Source organism: Panicum hallii, chromosome 5 (assembly GCF_002211085.1).
Source record: "Panicum hallii strain FIL2 chromosome 5, PHallii_v3.1, whole genome shotgun sequence".
NCBI lineage: Eukaryota > Viridiplantae > Streptophyta > Magnoliopsida > Poales > Poaceae > Panicum > Panicum hallii.
Window position 1 is genome coordinate 55,756,962 of NC_038046.1, and position 26,404 is coordinate 55,783,365.

At 48.0% G+C, this 26,404-nt stretch overlaps 5 protein-coding genes across 5 annotated transcripts; 2 read left to right on the forward strand and 3 right to left on the reverse strand.

Moving 5' to 3' along the window:
• Nucleotides 1–745: 745 nt before the first annotated feature.
• LOC112893104 lies at nt 746–6,383 on the reverse strand. The gene is made up of 11 exons (XM_025960272.1): nt 6,242–6,383; nt 4,819–5,009; nt 4,406–4,587; nt 3,583–4,284; nt 3,401–3,457; nt 2,885–3,230; nt 2,611–2,810; nt 1,860–1,936; nt 1,667–1,768; nt 1,374–1,560; nt 746–1,242 (listed from the first exon to the last, which is right to left on the reverse strand). The coding sequence occupies exons 2-11, from the start codon at nt 5,006–5,008 to the stop codon at nt 1,153–1,155; spliced, it is 2,133 nt and encodes a 710-aa protein (XP_025816057.1). The 5' UTR covers nt 5,009; nt 6,242–6,383; the 3' UTR covers nt 746–1,152.
• A 3,643-nt stretch (nt 6,384–10,026) lies between these two features.
• On the reverse strand, nt 10,027–10,692 carry LOC112892836. The gene has a single exon (XM_025959948.1). It carries the CDS (start codon nt 10,690–10,692, stop codon nt 10,027–10,029), a length of 666 nt encoding a protein of 221 aa, XP_025815733.1.
• A 2,075-nt stretch (nt 10,693–12,767) lies between these two features.
• On the forward strand, nt 12,768–13,611 carry LOC112895102. The gene has a single exon (XM_025962980.1). It carries the CDS (start codon nt 12,968–12,970, stop codon nt 13,460–13,462), a length of 495 nt encoding a protein of 164 aa, XP_025818765.1. The 5' UTR covers nt 12,768–12,967; the 3' UTR covers nt 13,463–13,611.
• A 2,178-nt stretch (nt 13,612–15,789) lies between these two features.
• LOC112895538 lies at nt 15,790–17,156 on the reverse strand. Its single transcript, XM_025963503.1, has one exon. The coding sequence runs from the start codon at nt 17,041–17,043 to the stop codon at nt 16,198–16,200; it is 846 nt and encodes a 281-aa protein (XP_025819288.1). The 5' UTR covers nt 17,044–17,156; the 3' UTR covers nt 15,790–16,197.
• Nucleotides 17,157–21,383: 4,227 nt separating this feature from the next.
• Nucleotides 21,384–24,511, forward strand: LOC112893893 (probable staphylococcal-like nuclease CAN1). Its single transcript, XM_025961417.1, has 9 exons — nt 21,384–21,847; nt 21,945–22,000; nt 22,472–22,586; nt 22,681–22,797; nt 22,897–23,084; nt 23,227–23,286; nt 23,387–23,546; nt 23,916–23,984; nt 24,103–24,511. Exons 1-9 carry the CDS (start codon nt 21,719–21,721, stop codon nt 24,202–24,204), a joined length of 996 nt encoding a protein of 331 aa, XP_025817202.1. The 5' UTR covers nt 21,384–21,718; the 3' UTR covers nt 24,205–24,511.
• Nucleotides 24,512–26,404: the final 1,893 nt, after the last annotated feature.

Consider the following 26,404-nt stretch of genomic DNA (forward strand, 5'->3'; position numbering starts at 1 on the left):
TTGTACGGGAAACTTGTGCCGTCGATTGGCAGTCGGCACCGGAAGCATCTTGCTTTTTCTGCTTTCGTGAGGTTTCAGGGTTGATCAGCTCCAGTTGCTTATCATTTGCCCTCATCTAATCTAATCACTTCCCCCATACACATTCTTATCGCAGTCGTAGCTAACATATGTTGATCAGAAATCCTATGTGTGCCTGTGCAAACAAGCATCATCAGGCGAAAAAAAACCCCCCAGAATTGCGCAACCTGTGCTCGGCGGCTCGTCTTCGACATCTCTACAGATGGCATCCCTGGAAAGAATCCCTGAACGGATCAGTTCAACTATCCTTCTGAAATCTCGCACAAGCAACATGTTCGCGGTCGCACAGCATCTTTGTCCTACGGTAGGCAGTTTGGCAGGCTAAACCCCGAGTGTTAGGACCATATTCCTTGCTTAGCAGCGTTGCATTTCATTCACAAGCAGAACTGCACTGCGCCAAAGTCTCAGATTCCACCAACCGCTCGGACTATAATGTCATGGAGAAGAACAGAAATGCTACCAGTTTACCGGCACGAACTGAAAAGCGATCCCAACGACTCCCTAACGAGCATTCTACCACCAGTTCCAGGGCTAGTTAGTTTTCTACCATCAATTCCAGCGCTAGTTAGTTTTCTACCATCAGTTCCAGGGCTAGATAGTTTTCTACCATCAGCGTTCTGCAACTACAGAGCAAGAAATGATACTCCAAAATTCAGAGTCGCTCAAATGCTGCAAAGATCTCGTCATGCACGTTTCCAATTTCTGAAAACACCCACGGATCATGAACAGTTTAATTTGTTCCCTCGCCATCTACATGTTATAACATACCATGTCTAGTTTATCAAAATTGCCACAACATCAGCAAACTATCTGAACGGACGCATAGCAGTAGCATGCTACGGGTGGCCTTAGCCACTTGGTGGTGTTATACTGCGGCTGTCAAACCTGTCGGTTCTGAAACATGCACAGAAGAGGGAGCGTGTTCTGTATATCAGTGGGGGTGGGTGGGGTGTGTGTCGGGGGGTGGGGGGGCAAAATTTTTCTCAACACGGTGACTTTTGGGGGGATGTATTCTCTGACCGAGGTATCACAATGATACCGGAGAAGATGGCAGGATATGGACCTGCCATCCTATCAAATGGCAGTAGCACAGGCGAAGGCCCTCCTCCCTATTGATTGGCAACCGGAGATCGACCAGCCTTGCCTCTCGTTGTAAACTTCCACCTGCAGAACAGCAACGGGTTTTGGGGTCCTTATCAAGTCCAAGAAAGATGAACAATGGAATAGTAGCACCAGACAGATTTCCCAAGTTCGATAAATAAGAACAATTGAATAGTAATGGCAAACAGACTTACAGTATCGACAGTTTCTCCAGCATCGTTGACCCCACCAATGTAGAACAAATTATCATCCATTGTAACCGCACATCCATATCCTCTGGCGATGCTGAATGGGCTGCCTATTCTCCATGAATTGGTGCGCGGGTCAAAAATCTCTATGGTAGATATCCTGTTGCTTCCATCATACCCTCCCACAGCATATCTGCAATGAGGCAAGCATGTAAGTTTTATGTTGCAGCAGTGAGGTCACATCACATATGATAAAACTTAAAAGGGATTGCATCCAGTCAAGAGACAGAGAGTCTTACAGGGCTTCCCCCAAGACAGCGACCGAGTGAGATCCTCTTCTCACGCTCATACTTGGAAGCAGGGCCCAGAAACCTTCCCTTGGATCATACCTTTCTGCTGATCTGTGTATTGTAACAATTTTGTTAAATAGGAGAGTACAAAATGATATCTAAACCGCAATTGCAACACAGAAATATTGGTTAGGGATCGTACTGTAAGTACATGTTGCCATCATAACCACCAGTTACATAGAGCGCGCTATTAAATGCGGCTGCAGCAGGAGCAAATCGCTGGAACAACATAGCACACAAAAGCACAAATGTTAGTTCCAAAATCAAACTGTTGAGGGTAAACTGGACAAAGGAATCAATTGATGTAGCACAGAACGATAAAGTCGTCGACAGATCCAGAGTATCCTTATCCTTCAGAGCGCAAAGTCCTGTGGAAAACACATGATCTGGCTCCCAATTCTCTCCAGAAAATATGCTAACGCATTGTAGTTTGCAATCATAGTTTGATACATCCTGGATATCAAAATATCTAGGATCTATGCTAGTTCTAAAGAACACATCAAATTATATGTGTCCAAATAATGCAGGTGCCCTAGAATACAACACACACCGTTCTAATGCTCAAATAGCTATCTGTATTCTAATGCATTAGATTGCTACAGATCTTACTATACTAATTAACAATAGTGTGACAATATGATAAATTATTGCAAAAGCATCCAACAATTCTACTGGTAAACAATGATGAATTTATATGATAGTTCAAACACCTTCGCTAACTAAAATTTCCTTTTCATTTCTGATGTCTTATGGATCCTGAACCTTATTAAATATCACACAGAGTAGACAGATAGTAAAGAACCTGAAATCACATTACACAGGAGATAAGTTTGGAATATTCTACTAAATACCAAACAACAAATGTGATGGGGACTGAGAGACTGACACCATACATTTTGCCGCATAGACAGACTATCTATCCATCTCCCAAGTGCTGGATCAAACATCTCAACTTCTGAAAAAACTGCAGATCCATCTCCTCCACCAATTGCAAATATTTTATCATTCAACATAGTCCCAGCAAGGCTCCCTTTCGCATGTTTCAAGCGTGGGCATGTCATCCACCTGTTTCCTTCCCTGCTATAGCATTCCACTACAATAAAAGAAATGCAGATTGTCAACAGCTTGGAACTTACATAAAGTACTTGACACTATTAGAATGTTTACCTGAGTGAAACCATGAACTGCCATTCCCACCACCAAAAATATAGATACGATCATTCAGTGCAGAAACAGCTGCATATGCACGGGCTGAGCTCATTGGACATAACGGCACTAGTCTGTCTGTTCTGGGGCAAAATGCGTCAAGTGATGACAAGCAAGTACTACCCCTGTACCCACCTAGTAGGAATACTGATGGTCCTTCCACATTATCATGTGGTCTACCAAGGAGTGGCGCTAAAGAGTTATAGTTTAATTGTAGTTTCTCAAACTGGTATTCCAGCTGCTGAACTCTACTTTCTGTGTTCTTTACTGATTCCCTCAGAAACAGTTTTTCTTTATCTGACTCAACCTGGTACAAAGAACAACCACAATTAGGAACATTTGAGCTAGACTCAAAACCTGAGTAAACATAAACCATGGACATGCCAATGAGGAAAGTAACTTCATTTATTCACACTTTCTTCTCTAACAGATAATGGTGCTATTGATTTTTATACAAACGATCACGAAGAGCAGTACCAGCTTTTTCTCTATTGCCCAGGTCCTCTTGGATAACTCATTGATGATGTGGAGCAGCTACAGACAATGAGACACGTCAGATAGCAGGGCATAATCGCCAATTTTTTTTACAAAACATGCAGTTAAAAATACAGGACATAATATGAAAATAATTGCAGTCACAGAGTATTAGCTTAAAGCACCTCAGCATTTCCATGACATTCTCCCAATGATGTCGGGTCTTCAATGGGTGCATCATCCTTTGAGGTGGAATCAGGTGGGTCTGTTGGGAGAGCAGCATTAAACTGTGCTTCTTGAGGCATTGATTTATCTGGAGCAGAATCAACAGTGTCCGTGGAGGATTGGACCTCCTGCTGTTGTAAAACAAACAGCTCTTGTAATTTCTGCCTAACAGCCACTGTGTCATGCTGTTCTTCATACGGTGGATTAATGTGTGGATGGTCATCATTGACAGATTCTGTTCCTTCCTTGGTTGAAGCAGGATCCAAATCATCCCAGTTAGAAGACTCCTCATCAAGGTGGCTCGTTGATGTTCTACTAGCACTAGCATATTCACCATCTGGATCAACCAACTTGTAAGGGGCGATGCAATGTGATTCAGAAGAAACACCAAATGGATCAAGATCCTTTGCATAAGACTCTGACTTTGTTGGACCAGGATTATGATATGCTTTGGTTGTTGGAGATTGAAGATATCTGGAAGTATCCCATTTGTTTGTAACATCATGAACAGGGGCAGGTTTAAACAAAGATATCAAAGCTCTTGTTTGTGCATGGTCTAGCTCAAAGTAGAAGTGCCGAGGTCTATGATAATTGTCACTGATCACACTTTTGAAGTGAGACTCTGGAACTGGATAACACTGAGTCTTCATAGAGATGAGGACCTGAAGAATACATAAATCACTCACGAGTCAGTCAGATTATAAAACTATGACCAGCTTAACCATACATACATGGATGAATTTACTGTGTCATATATATGGAAGGGCTGTTATTTGATGATACCTGTGCAGGGAATTGTGTCTTTATTCTACCACCATCACTCCAAGCAAATTGATCAATGTTAAGCTGGCCAGCACATGCAGCCTCAAAAATTCCATGCATTTTCCGGTCACTATAATTGAACAGAAATAAAGGCATGCCCGGTTTAACATTCTTCACATATGTGAAATGGCCTGAAGGCAAACCTATGAACAAAATACAGCAAGCCAATCCATTCCAATCAGGCAAGAGGTAGCATGAAATGCTGATGTTGCACAAATCAATGTTCCAGAAAAAAACAAGAATTAATGTGATGATGACAGTTTATAGTTTTATGCGGATCATGATTTGTTTTGCAGTAATGGCACTGAATTATAAGGTGGAAAGGACCTGTTAGTTCAAAAGAAAAAAAAAAGAGGGGAAAGGAATTTACTAACCAAACAACTGTTTAGAGAGACATTCATTCATCGTGTTGTTCTTGCAGCCAAAAATCACTCCTCCCAGCTCATCTTCCCGGAGATTACGAGCAGCATTAGAATAAGTCCCGTACGATGAATTGGTTTGAGTTTGCACCACTGTATTAGGTGTTCCAGCATAGAAAGTCTCAGTCTTCCTTCCAGCACCCATTCTTTGAAATCATGAAAAATATGCAAAATGCAAACATTAGGAATATGCATACATGCAGGTGCACTGGATCAAACAACTTGGTACAGAGATAACTAATCACAGATAGCAACATAGATTAATGAGTAAACAGCTAAACATGGATGTTGAAACAGTAACACTACCTCAAACCCTGTGGAAATACGAAGTACAGATAGCGATATACAGAACATCATCTACTAACAGGAAAAAGGGAAAAAAATCTACAAGTTAGAAACTTCTCCAAACAAACTTGGAATCTCAGTTACAAGTTCTTCCTTGTATAAAAGCTTGCTTCAAACACCCATTCTTTGATAAAAATTGAAAGTTCGGCTAGGCATGGACATTATACATGCAGGTGAGCTAGAAGGACAAAATTCCACACTTGCTAACACAACAATTTAAACAACCACACTAATTCAAAGATTCCATGTGATGTTCCACCATGTTTTATTTAGCGCCCATTCAGAACAGTCACAAAAGGATCATAGCGAGCGAACAAGACCTCCAGTAGAAGAAAAGGTCAAAAGGCTACTAAAAAACTCCACATCATTTGCTAGAGAAGAGCCGCACAGAAAATTGGAATAATTTCTGAGACTAAGTGAATCACATTCCCGTGCTTTGCTATATGCAATTCAAATAAACATCACATTCAACAGTTACACAATCTCGCCTCCACAAACCCCCGAGATCCAAAACTACCAAAATCCCAGCAATTCAGGGCGGCCAAGCTATTAAAAATCATCCGAGTCATACGCGATTAACTGTTACAGCAAATGCAGGTCTGAAAAAAAATCGAAATAATCCACAAACTTCCCAATCAGCCGCACCGTCCCCTCGCCAAATGCGTAGAAGACCAAGAGAAAATACACGCAAAGCCAACACACACCTCGTAGACTTGTAGGAAGGCGTCTAATCGCACTTCCGCACTTACAAAGCTCGCGACCTCCAACCCAAATACCCGAAAATCCAGAACCACCTCAATCCGCTGCATCCCAGGCTCGCGCATTCTGCCCCGTCTCCACAAACCTTAGTCCCAACCCCCAAACTACCCAAAACGGCGCCGGATCGCCCGCTGCAGCAACCACACCCAAGCGAACCCAATCCGCGCCCCATCCTCCCCGCCCACAAAACCCTCCTAAAACCCCACCGAGACGGGGGAACCCGCACCAATCGGGCCCAAATCGAGGCGCGGAGAAGAGGGGAGGGGCAGCTTACATGCCGGGCGCCGGGGAGAGGGCTTGCTCGCGGGATGCTTGCTGAGAACCGCCGCTAGTTCGATCGGCTCGCCTGCGCGCGGCAGCGGCGAGAGGCAGCAACCATCGGCCGCCAGTGGTGGCGCCTGTGTCGTGTGCTCGTGTTGTGCGTGCGGGCTAGTTCGTAAAACACTTGTGTGCGCAGCACGTGCCACAGGCGCAGCGGCAGCGCTGGGACCGGCGCTCGTTTGAGGCGACGTCACTGCCAGTGGGCCCGTTCCGCGAATAAGGGACCGGCACTGCGCATTCGTTTCGTGGGACCAGTACCCGCCGCAAATAAGCAGTTAGCACCATACCTTGGCCCCGTTTAGATCAGTTCCAAATTTTTATGCTCTCTCCATCACATCAATTTTAGAATACATGTATAGAGCAGTAAATGTATGTAAAAAAATAACTAATTGTACAGTTTAATTGTACATCACGAGACGAATCTTTTAAGCCTAGTTAGACCATAATTAGATAAAATTTATCAAATACAAATGAAAACGCTACAGTAGCAAAAAGTTCCAAATGTTATAAATATTTGCGATCTAAATGGGACCCTTGACGAGCTTGATCCCTTATTTAAGAAAAATAGAAAAATAAGTGGGCAAACTCATTAAAATTTCTTTGACCTTTCATCTACGCTGCACACAATTTTGACTATAGCCTCTCTCCACCGAAAAAACTGTGCACTGAAGTGTCAGCAAATAGAAAACCACTTACCTTCGACGGTCCCTGCTCCAAATATGAAAGCTCGGAAATATTATCCTTCCTCATATCTTGTCAATCGTGCTAGTTCGGTCGAATATATGCAAATAAGTGAGTGAGTCGTTTGGTTTGATTTGTAGAACGCTCAAACCAACTTGTTTTGGCTCGCTGAAATGCATTGAACAACAAAAGGTTCAAGTAACATGCTTTACATGCGAAACTGATAGATATATGTTAATTGTGATTCTTTTTACCATGCATGCTAGCTATGGTTTCTCAACAAAGGCATAAGGCATTGCTATACATTTTAAAATCGCTCCTAGATCCCAACAATAATTTCACTATGACTAAGTTCTTTCCCGGCAAGCTCTAGCTCCGTCTCATTAGCTGAATGCTGACAATACTAAGGGCATGTTTGGGAACACTCCACTCCACCAAAAATTGTTTGGGAGCACTTCACTCCACTCGTTTGGTTTGAATCGTAGAACGCTCAAACCAACTTGTTTTGGCTCGCTAAAATGCAACAACAAAAAGTTCAAGTAATATGCTTTACATGCGAAACTGATAGACATATGTTAATTGTGATTTTGTTTTACTATGCATGTTAGCTATGGTTCCTCAACAAAGGTATAAGGTATTGCTATACATTTTAAAATCACTCCTAGATCCCAACAATAAGTTTACTATGACTATGTTCTTGCCCGGCAAGCTCTAGCTCCGTCTCATTAGCTCAATGCTGACAATACTAATAACACAAACTAACCCTCAGCAAAAGAAAAAGTTTAATTTACACCCTCGCAAAAATTTAATTTTTAACTTTCAACTATAAAATCGGGTAACATAGACCATCCAACTATCAAAAACGTGCAAATTTAGCCTTTTGTGTGTTTTCAAATATGGTTTTGTATTTAAAAAATAAGAAAAATTCTAATTAGATCTAAAAAAATCAAAATTAATCCATTTTAAATCGGAAAAATACGAAACTAGTATCAAAATTTTTCTAAAAAGTAACATATCTATTATTGCTCTATTTGAAACTTATTTATTTAAAAAGAATAAGTATAACTACAAGCAACTAAATACTATGAACATAAAAAAATTAGATCCGAATAACTAATAAGTAGTGAGTTAATAGATATGTTACATTTTTAGAAAAATTTTGATACTCATTTCGTGTTTTATTTAAAATGAATTATTTATAAATTTTTTAATTTAAAATTATATATTTTTAATTTTCACAAAATGAGAAACCACCTTTGAAATCATCCAAAGGATCAAATTTGCACGGTTTCGACAGTTGGATGCCTTATGTTATCCGGTTTTATAGTTAAAAATTGAAAATTGGACTTAGGGTGTAAACCAGATTTTTTCCCTCGACAAATAACGTTAGCATATATATAGGATACACGCAAAAGACGGCTAAGGCTAATGAGAGATAGGTTGCTCGAGTCTTCATCATAGAGAAATAGATGGACGATGATGTGTCAAGACCCATCCCATAATTTCTTTCGCAGGGAAATTAAGACGCATTGCAAGTGACTTGTCCAAGATGGCAAAAACTGAATCCGTAGACGCCAAATCTTTGGTGCCTTAGGACATGCTCAGTTGTCTGGGCTAGTTGCAGCCACTACTAGAACAACTGAACGAGAGTTCAACAGATAAAAATTGCCCACCTAGGACACTTGGAGGTGCGCGCCTTGACGACGATCACACTCCAAATCTAGAAGCACGAAGCGGAAATGTTTTCAGTTTCACATCCTTGTTTGGAGGGCGGATCTTCAGTAAGCAGTGCGCGTAACACATATGAGAGCGAAGGACACGTCTGATCGATCATGCATCTCTGCTGGTCAGGTCCTGCAGTGGAGTGGATCGCATGGACACGGTCGGTGATCGATCGATCGAGCGTATACACGCCCATGCCTTCTGGAGCCTTGAGCGAGCCAGGTGGTGAAATGTAAGGTCATGCAGTAGTTACACGAGTGCGCTCGTCGATCAAACTCCGAATCTTGAAGCACGATCGAGAAGGTGTTCAATCGGTGCACTTGTGTAGTACAAAAATACATGAATGACGGGAACAAATATTAGGTAAACAACACGGTTAAAATACTTGAAATGGTTTACAGTACACCTTACGTGTTAAAGGTTTGGAGGATCTAAAAAAGATACAAGTGATAACATACGAACTATTAGATTAGCTTGTTCTTCCTCCATTCTAAATTTATAGCTGTTTTGGTATTTCTAGGTGCATAGTTTTTGCTATACATCTTTATAATTTGAAACGGAGGAAGTATATATTTTAATGATAGTGGGCCCGATTATCACTAGAAGAGGAATGACAGACATGGAATGATTTATAATTACAAGAAAAAAGTTTATTTTTCATCCTTCAAGTATTATAAAAGTGTAATATTCATCCCTCATATTTTATTTGGTGCAAATCAACCCATTAACTAACCAAATTGGTGCATTTATCATCCACATCTTAGTTTAACAATAGTTTAGTGCCATCTAATGCCATTTTATGCCACATGACCATTGTAATCCATGCTTAGCAATGTAATACGCTGAGTTGAATATATAATTCTAAAAAAATCAGTAAATCCTCTAAATTGGGTACCCATAAAAAATTTGTCGAAAAAATTAACGGAATCGATTCACATCGAACTATTATTGTGATTGGCTCAAGATTAGACGTGGCTAAGCAATGATCAGTAAGATAATTTTACAATCTAAACTAATATTATATGATACTAAACTATTGTTAAAATAAGATGAGGATAATAAATGAACCGTTTACTTAGTTAAGGGGTTGATTTGCACCAAATGAAATATGAGGGATGAATGTCACACTTTTGCAATACTTGAGGGATAAAAAATATACTTTTTCCTAATTACAAATGCATCTGAATCCATGCTAGGTTGGTTTGTTCGTGCAGATAGATTTTTCTGTTCATGCAGATCCGGTCATGCCTTTCTAATACGCTTCCTCCAATGCAGCTACGCAAGAGTACGTGTTAGTTGACTACTGCTAGTTGTGTGGTGCTTTCTGCTATCTAGTTAATAGCACGTGACGATCTTGTCGAACACCATCAAGTGCGTCGTCCCCCGCGGCGCGGTCGGCGGCGCCGGCGCCATCATCATCATCTTCACCGGGCACGTCACATCCAGCCTCCTGCTCCGCCCGACGTGCACCGGGCGGTACCTGACCTCCCCGGCGAGCCTCAGCTCGAGCTCGAACACCCCCGCGGAGCGCTCCCTCGCGAGCTCCTCTGCCGCGTCGCCGCCTCCGCCCCCAATCAGCCTCCCCGCGGCCAGCACGCGGAGCTCCTCCGCCCCCCGTGGCGCGATCCTCCTCCCCGCGGCAGCCAGGCGGGCGCCCCCGAACCGCCGCCCCGCGAAGCGGAGCTCGGTGTCGAGCGGGGCCGCGAGCTCCGCTCGCATCGCCCAGTTCCGGTTCCGGAGCATGACGGTGAGGGAGAGGTTGTACGCGAGGGAGACGGCGGCGGTGCCATTGCGGGGGCCGTCGCCGACGAGGTCGAGGCGGGCCAGCGAGGCGTCGGTGACGGCGGCACGGACGGGGAGGGCGACGCCGAACGCCGCGACGAGGACGGCGGTGAGCGCCAACCCGGCGAGGAACGCGTACCAGTTGCAGATGGCCTTGGCGCAGCAGATGCAGCAGCAGAGGCAGCACGCGCCGCAGCGGCCGTGGTCGCCGTCGCCCATGGACGATCCCGGCCGTTCACGCTCGTGCTAGTAGGTTACCTAGCTAGCAAGGTTCTTCACTCCTGTGCTACGTCCTTGTGGCTACCCACCCGAGCTGCTTCTCTCTCGACCCGTCGATGGCAATGACTCCGCCGGAGTAAATACCCGCCGAGAGAGAGGCAGAAAAGGCCCAGCACCTGACGCATCAAGCGGCCGAAAGAGACGAGATGATCGAGCGAGCACTCGCGAAAGCAGGCGCCGAGGTAAATAGCACAACAGGCGGCCGGCCGATCGCGTCTCCATCGAGGAACGAACAACCGCTCCAGAAATGGCTACCCTCATGAAGACGCAAGGCGTGCGAGCAGCCAAGAACGGCAAGGTGAGTCATGGAAGCCAGCTAACTGGCTGCCGCCTTTCTGCGATCTGGCGAAACGAGACGGAGGGCAGAGGCAGCCAGGCAGGGCCGCAGGGGCGGAGCTTCGCCGTGTCGGGACCCGGGAGCACGGCGAGTCGGCGACCGGTTTTGGTTTGGACCTTGGTAGACCTCTATCCTTTTGGGCCGCTTCGGACATCTAGATGGCCCAACTAAGAGCCCGGTGAACTTTTGGGTTCAGCGCAAAATGGTGTATGTGGCTGTGGCCCATCATCAAGGGGCTGGGCGCAAGTGGTCGTCGCTCGACGCGCTCACGCACACACGTGCGCCCCGTCGTCGTGACGTCGTCGTCGGCCGTTCTCCTACCGTGGGACATGGGTGGGGAGTCCTCCGGATCATGATTCGCGAAGGAGAGAACTCGGGAACGTGTTCGGTGCACCGGCCCGTCGAATCGAGATGGACGGGTGGTGACAGCGCCCGCGTGGACGCGGGGCCACGTGTCGTGATGGGCGGCCGCGACGGATCGGATCGGCCGACGGGGCATCTCCACTCCCTCGATCGATCGCTGTTCCCGCGGAAAGCTCCCACGTGCGGGCTCCACGTGCAAATGTACCCATGTACGGTAACAAAGAGAGTAGCGAGTTCCCTCGTCGTACTCCAGCACTACAACTTGTTACTTCGTGCAGCCAAACTGTATGCTTACCGCAGCTGACGGACCGTTGGATTAGGCGAAGAACAAGCTCAAGGACGCTTCGAATCGAACCCAGGAAGTTGGTGAACATCGCGAGGCCCTTTTCTGTCAGTGTCCAAAACATTCACATGCATTCAACGCAGCTCCAGCCCTAATAGTTGTTAGTCCTGTCGATCTGTAATAATTCTATACCAAAACGAACGATCGACATAATTAATTTGTCCGGTAACGCAATCTAGCAGGTCCACGGTGGCAGCCCACAGCGAGCACGCGCCGAAGCCCCAGCCGGGTTGACCAGAGAGCAAGCAACCTAGCTAGCTAGCTAGCTAAGCAGCTTGGCCAACCAACCCTGCACAATAATTTCCGTCCAGCTTGGCTCGAGATGTATCGAGCGGGAGGCTAATCACGCGATTAGTTCCAGCACAATTATAGATCAGCTTCGGAGCTAGTACCTAGCTACTCCAATGATCCAACAGAAGTGGTCGCCGGCCTTGACCCCAACCCCAACCCCATCCACCCTCTCCTCATTATTTTTTATTTTTTATTATTTTTTGAAATGTGATCACCTCCCTCTCTCCCCATGAAAAAGACGTTGCACGGCCGGGTTCGTTTTGGAGCATGCATATGCACGTACGTACCAAACCAAACATCCATCACAACTTCAGAACTACTGGTAAAAAAATCCTACTTAAAATGCCCCTAAATAATGCAGACCTGGTAAGCTCTCTAGTGAGGGAAGGGGAGGAAGGATACAGCACAGCCAAGCTCCAGCAGGGCGGCATGGCTGTGCGCATGAGTGTGCCGTGTGCGAATCATTGGCGCATCCGCTAGCTCCAAAAGAGAAAAAGAAAAGAAAATCATCATCAGAACATGGGCACTAATTAAGTTATAATTAATCCGCGCGAAAAGACATATAATTATCATTAATTATATATGCCTCCCCCTTGATGAAATTGGATGCGGTTCAGGGTTCAGAGTCTAGATAAGATGGGTGGTGAGTTCCCATCTCCACTGTCCCCTCACCAAACTGTTAATGCCGATCACCTTTGTTAATTTCTTCCTGGCCCTCTTCTTTGTCCTCCACTATATATACGTGCTGGCCACATCGCCACAGTGAAGAGAAAGAGAGAGGAGGACTGGAGGACGAGGAGGTGGAGGAGACGGAGGCCTCGGGAGGAGGAAGCCGGCGCGCGGGCGTCGCGGGATCACGTCGGCGTCGATCGGCTAGCAGCATGGGCAATAGCCTGCGGTGCTGCCTGGCGTGCGTGCTCCCCTGCGGCGCGCTGGACCTGGTGCGGATCGTGCACCTCAGCGGCCGCGTCGACGAGTACGGCCGCGCCGTGTCGGCCGGGGAGGTGCTGGCGGCGCACCCCAACCACGTGCTCAGCAGGCCCTGCTCGTCGCCGCAGGGGGTGGTGCGGCGGATCCTCATCGTGTCGCCGGACTCGGAGCTCGAGCGCGGGGAGATCTACTTCCTCATCCCGGCGGCCTCCGTGCCCGACGCCAAGAAGAGCGGCGGCGGCACGCCGACCCGGCACGTGCGCAGCAAGTCGGAAGGCAGCGTCGTCGTGAGCGACCGGCAGCTGGGGCTCGCCGGCGCGTCGCCGCCGGAGAAGGCGCCGGCGCAGAAGAGGACGGCCGCGCAGCAGCACCGGAGGCGCATGAGCACCGGCAGCCACGCCGCGCCGTGGCAGCCGCACCTCGCCTGCATCGCCGAGGACCTCTGAGTCGCAGCTGTCCGCGCGCGCGTGGTGTGATCGGGCGATGCCGTGGTTCCCATTTCCTTCTCCTGTGTAAATTTTCGTCCGTGCCGTCTCTGGGTTGGTTGCTTGCTGTGTCGTTCAAAGTGTAAATTCAAACGTCGCGAGTTGATCTTCTTGCATCGATTTTTGAACATCTTTTGTAATTTCCTTTTCCGTTTCGGGTGAAGAGTGAAGAGCGTTCCTGCAATTTTCTCTCGAAGGAACTATTTAGAGACATACCAAAAGTTTGTATCAATTCAAAACCTGAACTTGTATATAAAGCTTCAGTATATTGTACCGACGTGTCATTTTCGTCTGCGAATTTTATTTCATATAAACAAAAGGAGGATCCACCACCAATCCCGATCATAGCACCGCACTGCAGGTGCGCGGAATAATGTTAGTTCGATCGCCCCTTCGAGATTCCGCGCAATGATTTGATTTGGGCGCTAATAGTGAGGACACGCATCATTAGCGCGAGCACAAACGGGCTGTTGCTTTCTTAAATCCTAACGTCTGTTAACAATCTTGACCAAATTCGACAGCAATCAGTTTTTTTTTTTTAAAAAATGATGAATTGGAGCAAGTTGGTTGAGCAAATCCTCTGTCCAAAAAAAGTAAAATACGGCCACGCAAAAGCCCAGCTCGTCAGCTAGGAGGAGGCAGGCCTCGCGGCTTCGATTGGGCCGGGCTGGGGTACCGTCTCCGGCCATATGGTCCAGTAGTACTCGATGTAGTGGCGCGGATGGCGGGTTCTCCTTCTATGCTTGGACTCTTGACTCGCTGAGCACTTCTTTTTTTTAAAACAATCTCGCTGAGCACTTGCATCACGAATTCACGATTCACGAAGGCGACGGTCGCAGTAGTGAGTGGAGGAGGTGAAGACTGGAAGGGTTGGTAGCTGACCGGGGTCGCCCACAGCCTCAGCGTTCACACCTGGTATAGGCAAAAGCAGGCAGCGCGAGGATGACTATGGCCCTATGGGTTGTCAGGCACGCACCGTTCCTCGCAAAGCCTCGGACGAGGCGCAGGCAGGCCTGCAGGCGTGGGATTCAGATCCACTGCCACCATGCTTCTTCTATCCTATGGACCATACTGAACTTTTGACGGTAATCTTCTTTATAAGTTCAAATACAAAATTAAATTCTTTTTTTAAAAAAAAGCTCTTACCATGCCTTAACTCCGCAGGTACCCATGACTAATGACCTATGCGCTGAAGAAATATTTTAACTTTTGAGAGGGTGATTTAGAACAACGTGTTATGATAAGGAATTCAGAAATATTTTGTATGGAGAATATTTGTAAGATTTTATTTCATGGTTGAATTAGTTGGACCGTGTGGCTTATGTTTTGTTATATTAAACATCTCTGCTCTCTTTTTTCCTTTTCCTGTATAAGCACGGTGTGCTTTGGGCCAACTAGTCTGCTCCTGCTCTCTTTTTTCCTTTTCCTGTATAAGCACGGTGTGCTTTGGGCCAACTAGTCTGTTCCGGCCTGCTAACTAGTTTGTTCCGGCCTGCTAGATGTGTTGTGTACTTAAATTTTAAATAGTAGCACACCAGCAGGATTCTTAGGGGCCTGTTTAGTTCATTTTGCATTTTTGCAAAATTTCACTGTAGCAAAAGAATCTTACTAATTTGAAGTACTAAATGAAGTCTATTTACAAAACTTTTTGCATGGATGGGTTGTAAATCACGAGACGAATCTAATGATGCTAATTAATCCATGATTAAGCAATAATTAGCGGATGGTTACTGTAGCATCACTGTTGCAAAACATGGATTAAGTAGGCTCATTAGATTCGTCTCGCGATTTACAACCCATCCATGCAAAAAGTTTTGTAAATAGACTTCATTTAATACTTCAAATTAGTAAGATTCCTTTAGCATCTTTGCGTTTACAGCTTTTTTGCGTTTTTGCGGATGGAACTAAACAGGCCCTAGATCAGTATGAAACGGTGGAGATTTAGTGACTGCTAGATCTGTTCGTAGCTGCTGGCAAAAAAGCGGTAAAAGTTCCCTTCCCGGTACTTTTTCCTACCATATAAGTCATTGTTTTAGTAGGCCGCGGCCCAATTTGTACAAAGCACCGTATGGTCCATAGGATAGAAGAAGTACGGTGGAGATGTTAGTGACTGCAGGGAATGTCAAAAGCAGCGAATTCAGTGGATCTGAATCCGCAGCCGGCGTGCGCTTTGTTCGTTTTCCGAAACCGTTGTCGCGGGACCAGTTCAACGACGAGGCATGTCACCCGGAGTCCCGGACGGCATAAACAACCGCGCTACATCAAGAGCATCTCGACATTAACCTCCATGTCGGTCAATAGTAGGATCAGCAGTAAACTTAAACCACAGGTGCAGCTTCAGCTGACAAAATCACAAGTCGAGTCGAAGAACTTTGGAGGGCTCACGGATTCTAAGTTGGAGGAGGAACTAGTAGGCAAGTCTAGTGATTTGCATCCACTGCAACTCTCAGATTGCAGGAGGATTGGAGGAATCCTATCTATAGTAGAAATGCAGGATCAGTATACTAGGCTGAAATCACTACTCCAGCTTCCAGCCGACGAAATCACAAGTTAATCGTCGAACAACTCTAGGTGGCTCACGGATTCTAACTAAGCTCGAGGAGGAAGAACTAGCTACTACTTGCATCAACCGAAACCCTCAGATTGCAGGGGGATCCTCACTCCGCTACCAAAATGCAGGAGCAAAACCTGGCCCATCACAGGGAAATCCGCGACAGGTGCTGGCCGAGGCTTTGCTGATGCTGCTGCCGGCGCCTCGTCGGCTTGCCGATGCGGCGGCGGACCCTCGACATCGCCTTCGCCACCACCCGGGCGCGGTGCGAGCGAGACACCGGCAGCTCGCGGGGCGCGGCGAAGAGCCCGCCGAAGCCGGCAGGGAGCCACTGGTGAGGCCGCATCCACGCGAGCACCCGGCGCTTCGGCAGCTGGACCGCGTTGTCGACCTGGCCGCGCGACGCCGAGCCCCCGTCAGCGCCGGAGCTGCAGGCGGCGCGCTTCCTCTTGCCCCACGGGGCGGGGAGCCCGGCGGCGACCGAGCTGGCCCTGCTGCTGCTCCCTTCTTCCCGGAGGTCCGGAGCGCCGTCGACCTCCATCTCGTCGGCGCGGGCGGTGTCGAGGCGGAGCACCTTGACGAACATGTCGAGGTCCCCGCCGGGCCCCGCGAGGCGCTCGAGCTCCTCGACGGCGTCCGTGAGGCGGTCCACCTCCGCGCTGCACGCGAGCAGCGCCCTGAGGCCCGCGAGGAAGTGCCTGGCGGAGCCCGCGATGGCGGCGGCGTCGCAGCCGGGGGCCTCGAGGACCTGCTGCCCGCGCAGCGCCTCGGCCCGGAGCACGTGGAGCCAGGCGGAGAGGGAGCCGTCGCGGACGGCGGCGCGGCACTCGGCGGCGTCGGCGACGGCGCGGACCATGGCCACGAGCTGGCGCAGGCGGCGGCGGCGCTGGTCGACGCGGGAGCGCGCGGACCACCGGGCCTTGAGGAACGCGATGAACTCCCACAGGAGCTGCGACTCCATGATCTTCACCCCCGCGCTCGCGATCAGCATAGCAGCCGTGGGGTTTGCAGTTTGCTCAAAGATCAGACCCTTTTTTCGCTCGAGAAAAAGTGGGGAGGAGGAGCTGCAAAAGCAAGCTCGGTTCGAGGAGGGGCTTTTGGGTAACTGCGTTGTCTCCGCCTTGGTGACTGAGCGGAGAGCAGAGCCGCAGAGAGTAAAAGCACAGTTACCAAACCGATGCGACATAGGCCCACATGTCAGCGACAGGTGACACAACAGTACAGGACCGGAGTCCAGTAGAGTCCACTTCGACGGACCATACAGCCGGCTAGCCGTACAACGAGCCGTGACACAACAACACTGGCTTCTTTGAGAAGGTTTCTGTTAGCAACCACTCAACACCACCATGAACATGAACAAATATAATGAAGCACTGATAACTTGATCCAATACAATATAAGAAGAACAAAGTTCGGGAAAGGCAGCAAAGCAGGGGAGACGGGAGGAGATCAGCAAGTTCTAGGTACTGGAAGGAATCAGAGATACACTGGAATCTTGAGGAGGGAGAGAGTAATCAGAGGATGACGAAGAAGAGTAGTAGTTGTTTCTGAATAATCATCGATGCCTCTCTCTGTTGCATTGCTCTCCTTTTATACTGCTTGCCTCCATCACTTGCTCGGCCCAGCAACTCTCACTGCCATGGCCCATAGCCCACATAGTGAATAGCCCAATCATGGTAACCCCCTGACATTCCTCCCTCCTTAAGCTTCGGCTTGCCTCAAGCCGATATAGAAGTTCTGATCTGTCAGGTTTCCAAAATAAATGCAATATCTGAAAATATAATGAATCTTTGCTATAGAGGAGGACCGGCAATTTCTTTCAGCTGTCTGGAAAAATCTTTGTGATTGGAACATATTGTACAACAAGTTTCTTCCACCTCTGACTTGGTCCACTGAAAGCTGCAAGATTGCACAAGAGCTATGGCTAGAGAAGTATGTCATAACTAAGTCTTTAGAATGATCTTGCATTAGCTTACTGACTATCCACAGAATTTAAGTAACACATGTGCGGACCTCAAGAAAGAAGACACATATGCAAAGCATATCATTAGTTCTAGTTCTTTGTCTTTCAGTGTAATATACTCCTCCTGGATCCCATGAAAACTGCTGATTCTTGGTAATCATTAGTGCCAACACAAATGACAAGACTTTATGCAGAATAGCAGCATATAGAAACACGAGTTTTCTATGTGTGTTGTTTATACTTTTTCTCCATAATGAATCAATGTCTTCTCCATTGACTAGAAGCAGATTGAAGTGACTGAAAATTCCACAAACCAATAAACTTCCAGACATAAGCTTCACTTGCCCATGCCACACTCGTGACGGCCAAAATTCAATGTTCCCAATCATCATTGATTCTTGGTCGTGAAACAACTTACTAGCAGCAGCAATAGGTGAATGTCTAGTGATGAGATCCCTTGCATCCATCGAAACCTGATCTTTCTGTGGCTTCCTTTCAAAATTTTGTTCTGGAAGCATCTTAAAAAGTCTCATCGATATCAGGTCATTGTTCTTCAAAGGTGCTCCGATAACAGCATGAGTTATCTTCCCATTTGCCTCCGTGATAGTGGTAGCTCTGTATGCTTTCCGCTGCCTTGTCACTTGAAGTAGGATCAGGAAGAGCGCTTGCAAACAAGTATACAAGGTCACTTCATTTATTGTGAACTCAGGCAGCGGTGGCCATGGTTCAAGCTCGACTAACCTTAGAAATGTCAGCCTCATGCATTCCAAGGACCGTGACATGCCAGCAAGCAAAAATCTGAAATTGCTTTGAACTGGAGGTGGCCATGGAGGCTTCCTTAGCAAACTGTAACACCTTCCAACAGCAAGCTCATGAGAAGTGAATGACAGCGTTGCACGAAGAGCACAACTACTCTCCAATGGGATCGGTGGTGGCCATGGTTGCCACTCAATGCAAGTCCTTAGCATGTCCCATTAAACTATATTATCATAATTGATATCATCTGGATTGAAGAAGTTAAGAGCAGTACCCTCATGTGTTTCGCCCAATGCATGAAGTAGGCATAGGTTAACGTTATCATCCACTAGAGATGGCAAACTCGCGGTCGTGGGGCTCCAGATGGTGACAGCGAGGCTGGGGACTAGTACCATATCTTTGGTGATCATCTAAATAGTAGGCTCCTGGAGCTCGTCAACGACGACATGGTCCATGACATCCAGGATAGAGAAGTCGATGTTATTGCGTGCTTCTGCAATAACAAGAGCTTCCGCCTGTCCTCCAGTTGCAGCAGTATCAACAAATAGCTTCTCGGAGTTCAAGTCCTCACAAACAATTTCAATGAGCGGAAATACACCGGTGCCAACATCGAGACCCAGTGTCAAACAGGTATCGGGTAGCTTGACATCGATGCAACCAGGAGCAGCATTGGTGGCCATCGCAGCTGCAACAACAGTGCTGGCGTCGGGTATGTGCTCCATGGCAATGGTAGAAGACAATTTCACAGTAGTGCCAAAGCAGCTAACATCCGAGTTGGCGTTGTCGTAGTCCTGATATAACCCCCACTTGATGTCCAGCTGACAACAACCAGTATACACACGCCGACCGTGGAACTCCCCGAAAGCTTCTGCTGCAACATGCTTGGATTCAAACACAACTCGAGCCAACACCTTATCTGTTCCCCCAAACACAAGCACCTGCTCCACGACTCCAAATGTACCGAACACTTGATGAAGCAGAGATTCAGTAATAGGATAGAAAACCTTGTGGATGGTGACCTCCAGGATACGGTTTGGTGGCCTCCAGTCTTCGAATCTGCTATTGGGCATTTCATCAAACAGTTGGTGGGCACCACTCCAGCCATCACTAGTTTTGAAGCAATCCGGCCACTGGCTCTGCCTGTTGCTCCTGCACAAATCCCTCGGATCGATCGTCTCTGATACCAATGTTGATCTGATGTTGTCTCGGACCGTACAACGAGCCGTGACACAACAACACTGGCTTCTTTGAGAAGGTTTCTCCTGTGGACCATGGTGGAATACATACAGTGGAGGCATTCCCGGGCCAAGCCGGACCTCGTGATCATTGGGCCGCTCAGTTTCAAAAAAAGAAGAGGATCATTGGGCCGACGACGCCTACGTTGTCACACCCAACTTTCTTTAACATGGCCGCCCATACATTGCATAAATGCTGTTTTCCTCTTTCTTCGAGGCCCAAGTTATTTGTGGAAGCAATGCTGCCGGCACAGAGGCCCAAGGCCGATACCAATCATTTTGCAGGCCCACCACTCACGCGTCAAAGGTTCTCTCCTTTTTTTTTTGTTTTACCAGAAAGGAACAAAACTAACCATAGAGGTCAGCTGCGACTGCAAGCCAGCAACAGCTTTGCTTCCCGCACCCCCCCACCTCCCCCCCACCCCCCCCCCCGCGTCACTTGCTCGTGGAGCGCGAGCGCTCCTGCGGCTTCAGAACGGCCGCAGCGCAGCAGCGTACGTGGAGACCATCACGGACGAGACGGCAGACCAAACCACCGCACAGGTTTTCAGATCCCGGGGAGGATTTCCGTGCAGGGAAGAGTAGGCGTCGCAGGAGCTATGATTTTCCGGTCATGATGCACGATGCAGCTTGCAGCAGGTTACTTCAGCAACTTTGGAGAATTGGAGTTCGCTGAACCGCCCGATGACCGTAGCATTGTTCGGTTCACGTTGCGAGTCGTGTCACCCCCCTGAAACTCGTGTCCTTGACGGACCCTTTTTTCTTTTAACAAACTCGCACTTGCAAGGATGTCGGACACCACCCACATCCAATGATTGGTGTATTGCTACTTCACTGGAGGTGGCGCCGGCACAATCGTAGAAGTAGTACAAGTACCTACCCAAACCGTCGTTATCCATCGCTAGTGGCGGAGCGCGACAGGAATTGGCAAAATATTTCACAGATTCTATTAGCTGAGTTAATAGATGTAACATATGCATCCAGCTATCCAAAATTAGCATGCCATAGAACACATATATGCTAAACTCTTTAAAAATTTATAATTAGCAAGAGGGGTCGGAGGCCAGTATGACCCTGGCTGGGCTCCGCCCGGAGCCCATGCCCATCGCACGCTGTGCCACCTGGAGTAGCTACGAAATGCCAGCGAAAGCATTCGGAAGTCGTGGGGAAGGAGGGAGCTGCCGACGCCCTGGGCTGCACACGCAGACGTAGTTCGCAATCAGCGTCATCGAGCACACGTGAGCGCCCCATCCAAACCCGCACCGGATCCGGCGTGGCCGGTCGCCCCCACCGGCCCGGGCGCCGCCGCCAGCCAATGGCGCAACCCCACGTAGCAAACCTCGCTTCGGATGGACAGGTCAGCTGCAACAGCTTTTCCTTCCCATCCTGGGCTCCTGGCTCCCTCTTCCCGTTCACTTTCTCCTCCTCGTGAAGCGAGCGCCGCGATTCCATTTCCATCCCGGAACGGCTTCGCAGGTCGCAACGGCCGCGGCGCAGATCCACACACAACCCACGGACAGACAAAACCGCCGCAGAGGTTTTCAAATCCCGGGGCGGATTTCCGGGTGGGGAGAGAGAGAGAGAGAGAGAGAGCGAGCGCAAGCCGGAAGCACACCCCGCGCCGCGCCGAGATCCCGTCTTCGAATTCGTCGTCGTGCCGCGCCTGTGAGCGAGCGAGCGTGCCAGCTAGGCGGCGGTAGCAGGAGGCGGCCATGGGGAACAGCATATACCGGTTCCTGTGCGGCCTGTGCGCGCCCTCGTCGGAGCACGGGCTCCACGGCGCGCACCCCGCCGTCGCCGCGCTCGGCCGCGACATCCTCAGCTTCGGGGCCAACTCGCAGGTGAGCAGCCCAGCTGAGAATTCCGATTACTAGCTCTGCCGAGTATGAGCTAACAGTTTCGTTATTTTGGGGGCGCTCTGCGGGTGGGATTTCTCAGGTTCCGGACGGGCTGAGCCGGCACGTCGTCTCCTCCAAGAAAGCGCAAGCGAATTGGTAACTGGACTACGCTCGATTTTCTATTCGTTTCTCCTCCTTTCTTGATTGCTCCGACCTGCATACGACGCTGTCGTGGCGGTGAGGGATTCGACGAGTGGAGCTATGAAAGCGACGCTTTCTTGAAAAATAATGCAAAGTTTAGTGGCGGTATGGAATTAGCCTTCCTTTGAATTTGGTGACCGGAGTGTGTATCATTCAGTGCTCCCTTGGATGGCAAGTGTGGGCAGGACACGCGGAGAAAGTAGTATTTGTACTACTACTAGTAGGGTGTAATTACATTATTACCATAGCAGTTAAACTGAATAAATGCTTGCAGTGGCGAGCACTAGGCCAGGAGTTCAGTGTTCATCATGATGAACTAGCACTGCAGCGTAACGTACGAGCACCAACAATTTTTTTGAGCAATCACCAACATCTTGTTCAGATTGTAAAATGCTGCCATGCTAAAATTGCTTGCGCAAATGTAAGGTACAAGAAGCTGCTGGTGGCATGGAAGAAAGCCCGGCCGACGCCGAAGACGCCCGAGGAAGCCGCGCGCTTCGTTGTGCAGACGCTCAAGAACCACCAGAAAGCAGATGTCGAGGTACCTCAGCTTCCAAACTGCATCCGTTGCCCCAAACTACGATGGTGATGTACGGTCAATGACCCAACACCGGATTCTGCTTGTGTTCGTCCAGGGCTTCTTGGCATTCTACGGCCTGCCACATCCGAACGCGGCAGCAGGCGCTCCCGCTGCTCCTGCTCACCCGCCGCCCAAACCCCAGGGCGCCAAGTTCGAGCTGCACACGCTCCCCGTAAGACTCCGTCGGCCGGCTCCATTTCCCATCAGCCGTTTCCTGAATCTTTCCATGGTCGTGCATCCGGGCTAACGAGTGTTCTTGCCGGTTTATCAGATTGACCCCAAGTCTGTGGCCGACGGCGACACCATCAACGTGTACGTCGACACGGCCGACCCACGGGAGTCTGGCAGCGTGCCCCGCGAGGTGCAGAAGGCGGCGGCGGAGCGGGCCAAGGCGCGGGCCGCCAAGAACTACCAGAAGGCCGACGCGCTGCAGAAGGTCATAGTGGACGCAGGATACAGGTTTGTTGAACTTCACATCGATCATCTTTCTATCTACCATAGTAGCAGGTGGCTTCTTTCAGCTACCATTTTTTTTCTCGAGAAGACATCTTTCTTATGGCTCAGGTTCTGACAGCTAAATTTTGACATCTCTGCAATGCAGGCCAGTCCCTAACGCGAGAGGCGAAGAGGTGCTCGCCAAGAAGTACAGGATCAGGCTAAGGTTTGTGCTATGCGTAAAAGCTGACCAACTATCAGGAACATGTGCCTTGATCCCTTCTGTTAAACCTGATGCAGCGAGAGTTGAATATGCTTGTGTGCAGGGGCATCGACGCGCCGGAGAGCGCGATGCCGTACGGCAAGGAGGCCAAAGAGGCGCTGCTGAAGCTTGTCCAGGGAAAGAGCCTGAAGGTCTACGTGTACGACGAGGACCGGTACGGCAGATGCGTCGGAGACATCTACTGCGACGGCGTATTCGTGCAGGTAAGATTGCACAGTTTGGACTTACAGGCACATCCTGTAGATAGGTTTTGGCTGAGACTAGAATATTTGGAAGGCTTGCAAAGTACAGCATTTTGCACCATGTGCCGTTGGCTTGCACAGCCAACTTCCATTGGCTCTTGCAATTTAGGGCAGCTCGCTAGCAGCTGTAGCAAGTCTTGTGATAGAATTATAGTCTCTTTTTTATTTTTGGCTTCTGCACTATGCAATGAAGAGTTATAAGCTGAGGACATCTCAGCTCACAGCAATGGGCGTGCTGTACTAAAAATCTGAAGCAGTCTTGCTCTTAATGGTGAGCACTAATTTCTTCAAGGGAGATGTAATCAAATTTTCATCTTGCTTCATGTGTAGGAGCAAATGCTGAAGAAAGGATTTGCATGGCACTACACCGCCTATGACCAACGCCCGGAGCTGGCCAAGGTAAGCAAGTACTAATTGATCGATTCAGAAGAAAAAAAAAGATATTCCCAAGACTGAATTTCTCTGCAACCATCTACTCAAGTTATCTAAAAATTAAATGTCTTTTTCCCCCTACCAGTGGGAGAAACAAGCACAGGCTGGCCGGAAGGGCCTGTGGGCGTCCTCGAAGCCGCAGAAACCATGGGAGTGGCGGAGGGACAAGCGCAACGGGACGGCATGAACATTGAACGGGCCTCGGGCTGCAGTGTGTCATGTAAAATGTATTGTAGCCATGAGCAGCTAGCACAGAACCGTTAAACTGAGCACCATCGTATCGTAGATTGTGCAGTGTTTGTCTGTGTACACGGGGAGATCCGTACAGCAAGGAGCAATCGGCTACCGTGATTCCTAATTGCATATTGTATGGTCATACGGAGATTTGTTAGGAGTAGAGAAACCTGAAGCCTGTATAATGTATTGTTTGGGATTTGGAAGTCTTCTTGTTGAGCATGGATAGAATAACTGAATGCCTTTGTTGTCTGATCATATACCTTTGACCGATGCTTGTGTTGCTATGATAAATTATGGATCTGATTTACCCTAAAAAATATTATGGATAGCAAATCCAATCCACATTTGCTGATGAAATTTGCTTATCGAGGAGCCTTGTATTACCCATACAGGCTGTTTACACCATAAAAGAAATTTGCTTATCGAGCAGCTCTACGGGCACACGGGAAGCCTCCAATCGGCAACCCTATCGGCCGGTCCCCATCCGTCTCTTCTCAGTCATTTGAATCGGCCGATTTTCCTCCTCCATTCCACAACGGCTCTTCTATTTCTTTCCGATGCCGAACTTGACACGTGCCAAAAAACGGTGTCAACAAACTTCAAATTTAAAGGCTTAAATTTAGAAGCTGCTCAAGTTATTGTACAAGACTAGAGCACCCAGCTATCCCATCATATTTCAAGTTGATCCTGAAGTAGCATCAGCTTATCAGTGGAGCTAGAATTGTCTCCCTGAATCATCAGAAACCATCACCTGGAATGTTATGGGTAGCAGATCTTCCACCAATAGAGTTCAAACATACGTAAGAACAAGGGAAAAAAACATGGAGCTAAACATAAATCCTTTAGCGGAAGGAAAAGAAATTGGATAGAGACTTTCTTTAGATTTAATGTATCCAAAGTCCTGCAAGCGCTAAAAATCTAAGATATACAACATACAACACATAATATTGTAGTTCTAGTTCCCATACCTGAAACCTTCATGCTACAAAAATAGCCATGACACTGCATATAAATGAAAATAGTGGAATGTAGTAGGTTAGCATACACAGAAAAATAAGGAAAAGGGAAATATACATGAAATATATAAGTAGAATTGGATAGTATCTATGCAAGGAGAGATATTATTTTAACTAAACATGACATAATAGCATTACATTGGTGCATGAATTGTGATAATAACTTACTTTGCATAAAAGAGTTATTGTGCATTGCCCTATTAACCTAATAAAGACTCGAACCACATAAAGATTATTATTCAATAGGGGGCAAACTCAGCACAAAAGGCACCATTCTATCAATGATTTTCAAACAGAAATAGTTTTACGGGATAACAGGAACCATTGCTTGGAGAAGTCCATATACTATAGGCTCCGACCTCCTCGAGGCGCTTGAAGTTGCAACACTGGTAGAAAAGGCAGATGAGAAACAACTCCTTGTAGGATTCCAGCAAGACAAGGTAACAACATGCGGCGCATCGCTGATAAGCCTAGGCGTGACTGTGTGAAAGGTAGCAAGCTCCAGATGCGGCTCTGGAACGCGAGCAATACTGAAAGTTCCTAGCACATTTGGTGACTCGAAGAAGTAGAACTTTCCCTGCAGTGCGGCCATGCTGTGGATGTACATCTTGTTGTGGGCGATGTGTCTCCCCGAGATTTCAAAGAGGCCCATGTCGTAAGACTAGGTGACCCACGTGCCTCCTCCTCCTCTAACTTGGCTGAACAACAGCTCTGGTTGCCCAAAGGCGTAGATGAGGACGACGTAGATCGGAGAAGAGACGGTGTAAGAGAGCAAGCATCGGCAACTCTCTGACAACACATTGTCCATCGCCAGCAATGCGATCTTCTCCCTAGTATGCGGGTTCCACAATTAGCACAAGAAGGAAACAGTGTCTACCACAAGCACTAGGCCGTGCGGAGTCTCCAAGCACGTGTGGCTGCACATCTCGAGGACTTGGAGGGCGCCGATGGACCCGTTGGTGACCTAGAGCACGGTCTGCCTGATGTCCGGCGCGCCGCTGTGATCGTACACCAGTAGCGGAAAGGATGACGCGACCACCGCCAGCAGACTGAGATCCTCGGTGGGCATGGACTCCATCTCGTAATGCGCCACCGCAAAGGATCAATCGGAGGAGGAGATTGCCAAGATCTAGG

Excerpts from the sequence above, each read along its gene's own strand:
- LOC112895538 (XM_025963503.1), bottom strand. The coding sequence starts at position 17,043 with ATGCTGATCGCGAGCGCGGGGGTGAAGATCATGGAGTCGCAGCTCCTG.
- LOC112893104 (XM_025960272.1), bottom strand. The coding sequence starts at position 5,008 with ATGGGTGCTGGAAGGAAGACTGAGACTTTCTATGCTGGAACACCTAAT. Across the intron at positions 1,937-2,610 it reads GTCTGTCTATGCGGCAAAAT|CGATTTGCTCCTGCTGCAGC; the intron begins GTATGGTGTCAG and ends ATGTTGTTCCAG. Across the intron at positions 1,243-1,373 it reads CTGGAGAAACTGTCGATACT|GTGGAAGTTTACAACGAGAG; the intron begins GTAAGTCTGTTT and ends GCTGTTCTGCAG.
- LOC112895102 (XM_025962980.1), top strand. The coding sequence starts at position 12,968 with ATGGGCAATAGCCTGCGGTGCTGCCTGGCGTGCGTGCTCCCCTGCGGC.
- LOC112893893 (XM_025961417.1), top strand. The coding sequence starts at position 21,719 with ATGGGGAACAGCATATACCGGTTCCTGTGCGGCCTGTGCGCGCCCTCG. Across the intron at positions 21,848-21,944 it reads GCTTCGGGGCCAACTCGCAG|GTTCCGGACGGGCTGAGCCG; the intron begins GTGAGCAGCCCA and ends GGGATTTCTCAG. Across the intron at positions 23,547-23,915 it reads GCGACGGCGTATTCGTGCAG|GAGCAAATGCTGAAGAAAGG; the intron begins GTAAGATTGCAC and ends CTTCATGTGTAG.
- LOC112892836 (XM_025959948.1), bottom strand. The coding sequence starts at position 10,692 with ATGGGCGACGGCGACCACGGCCGCTGCGGCGCGTGCTGCCTCTGCTGC.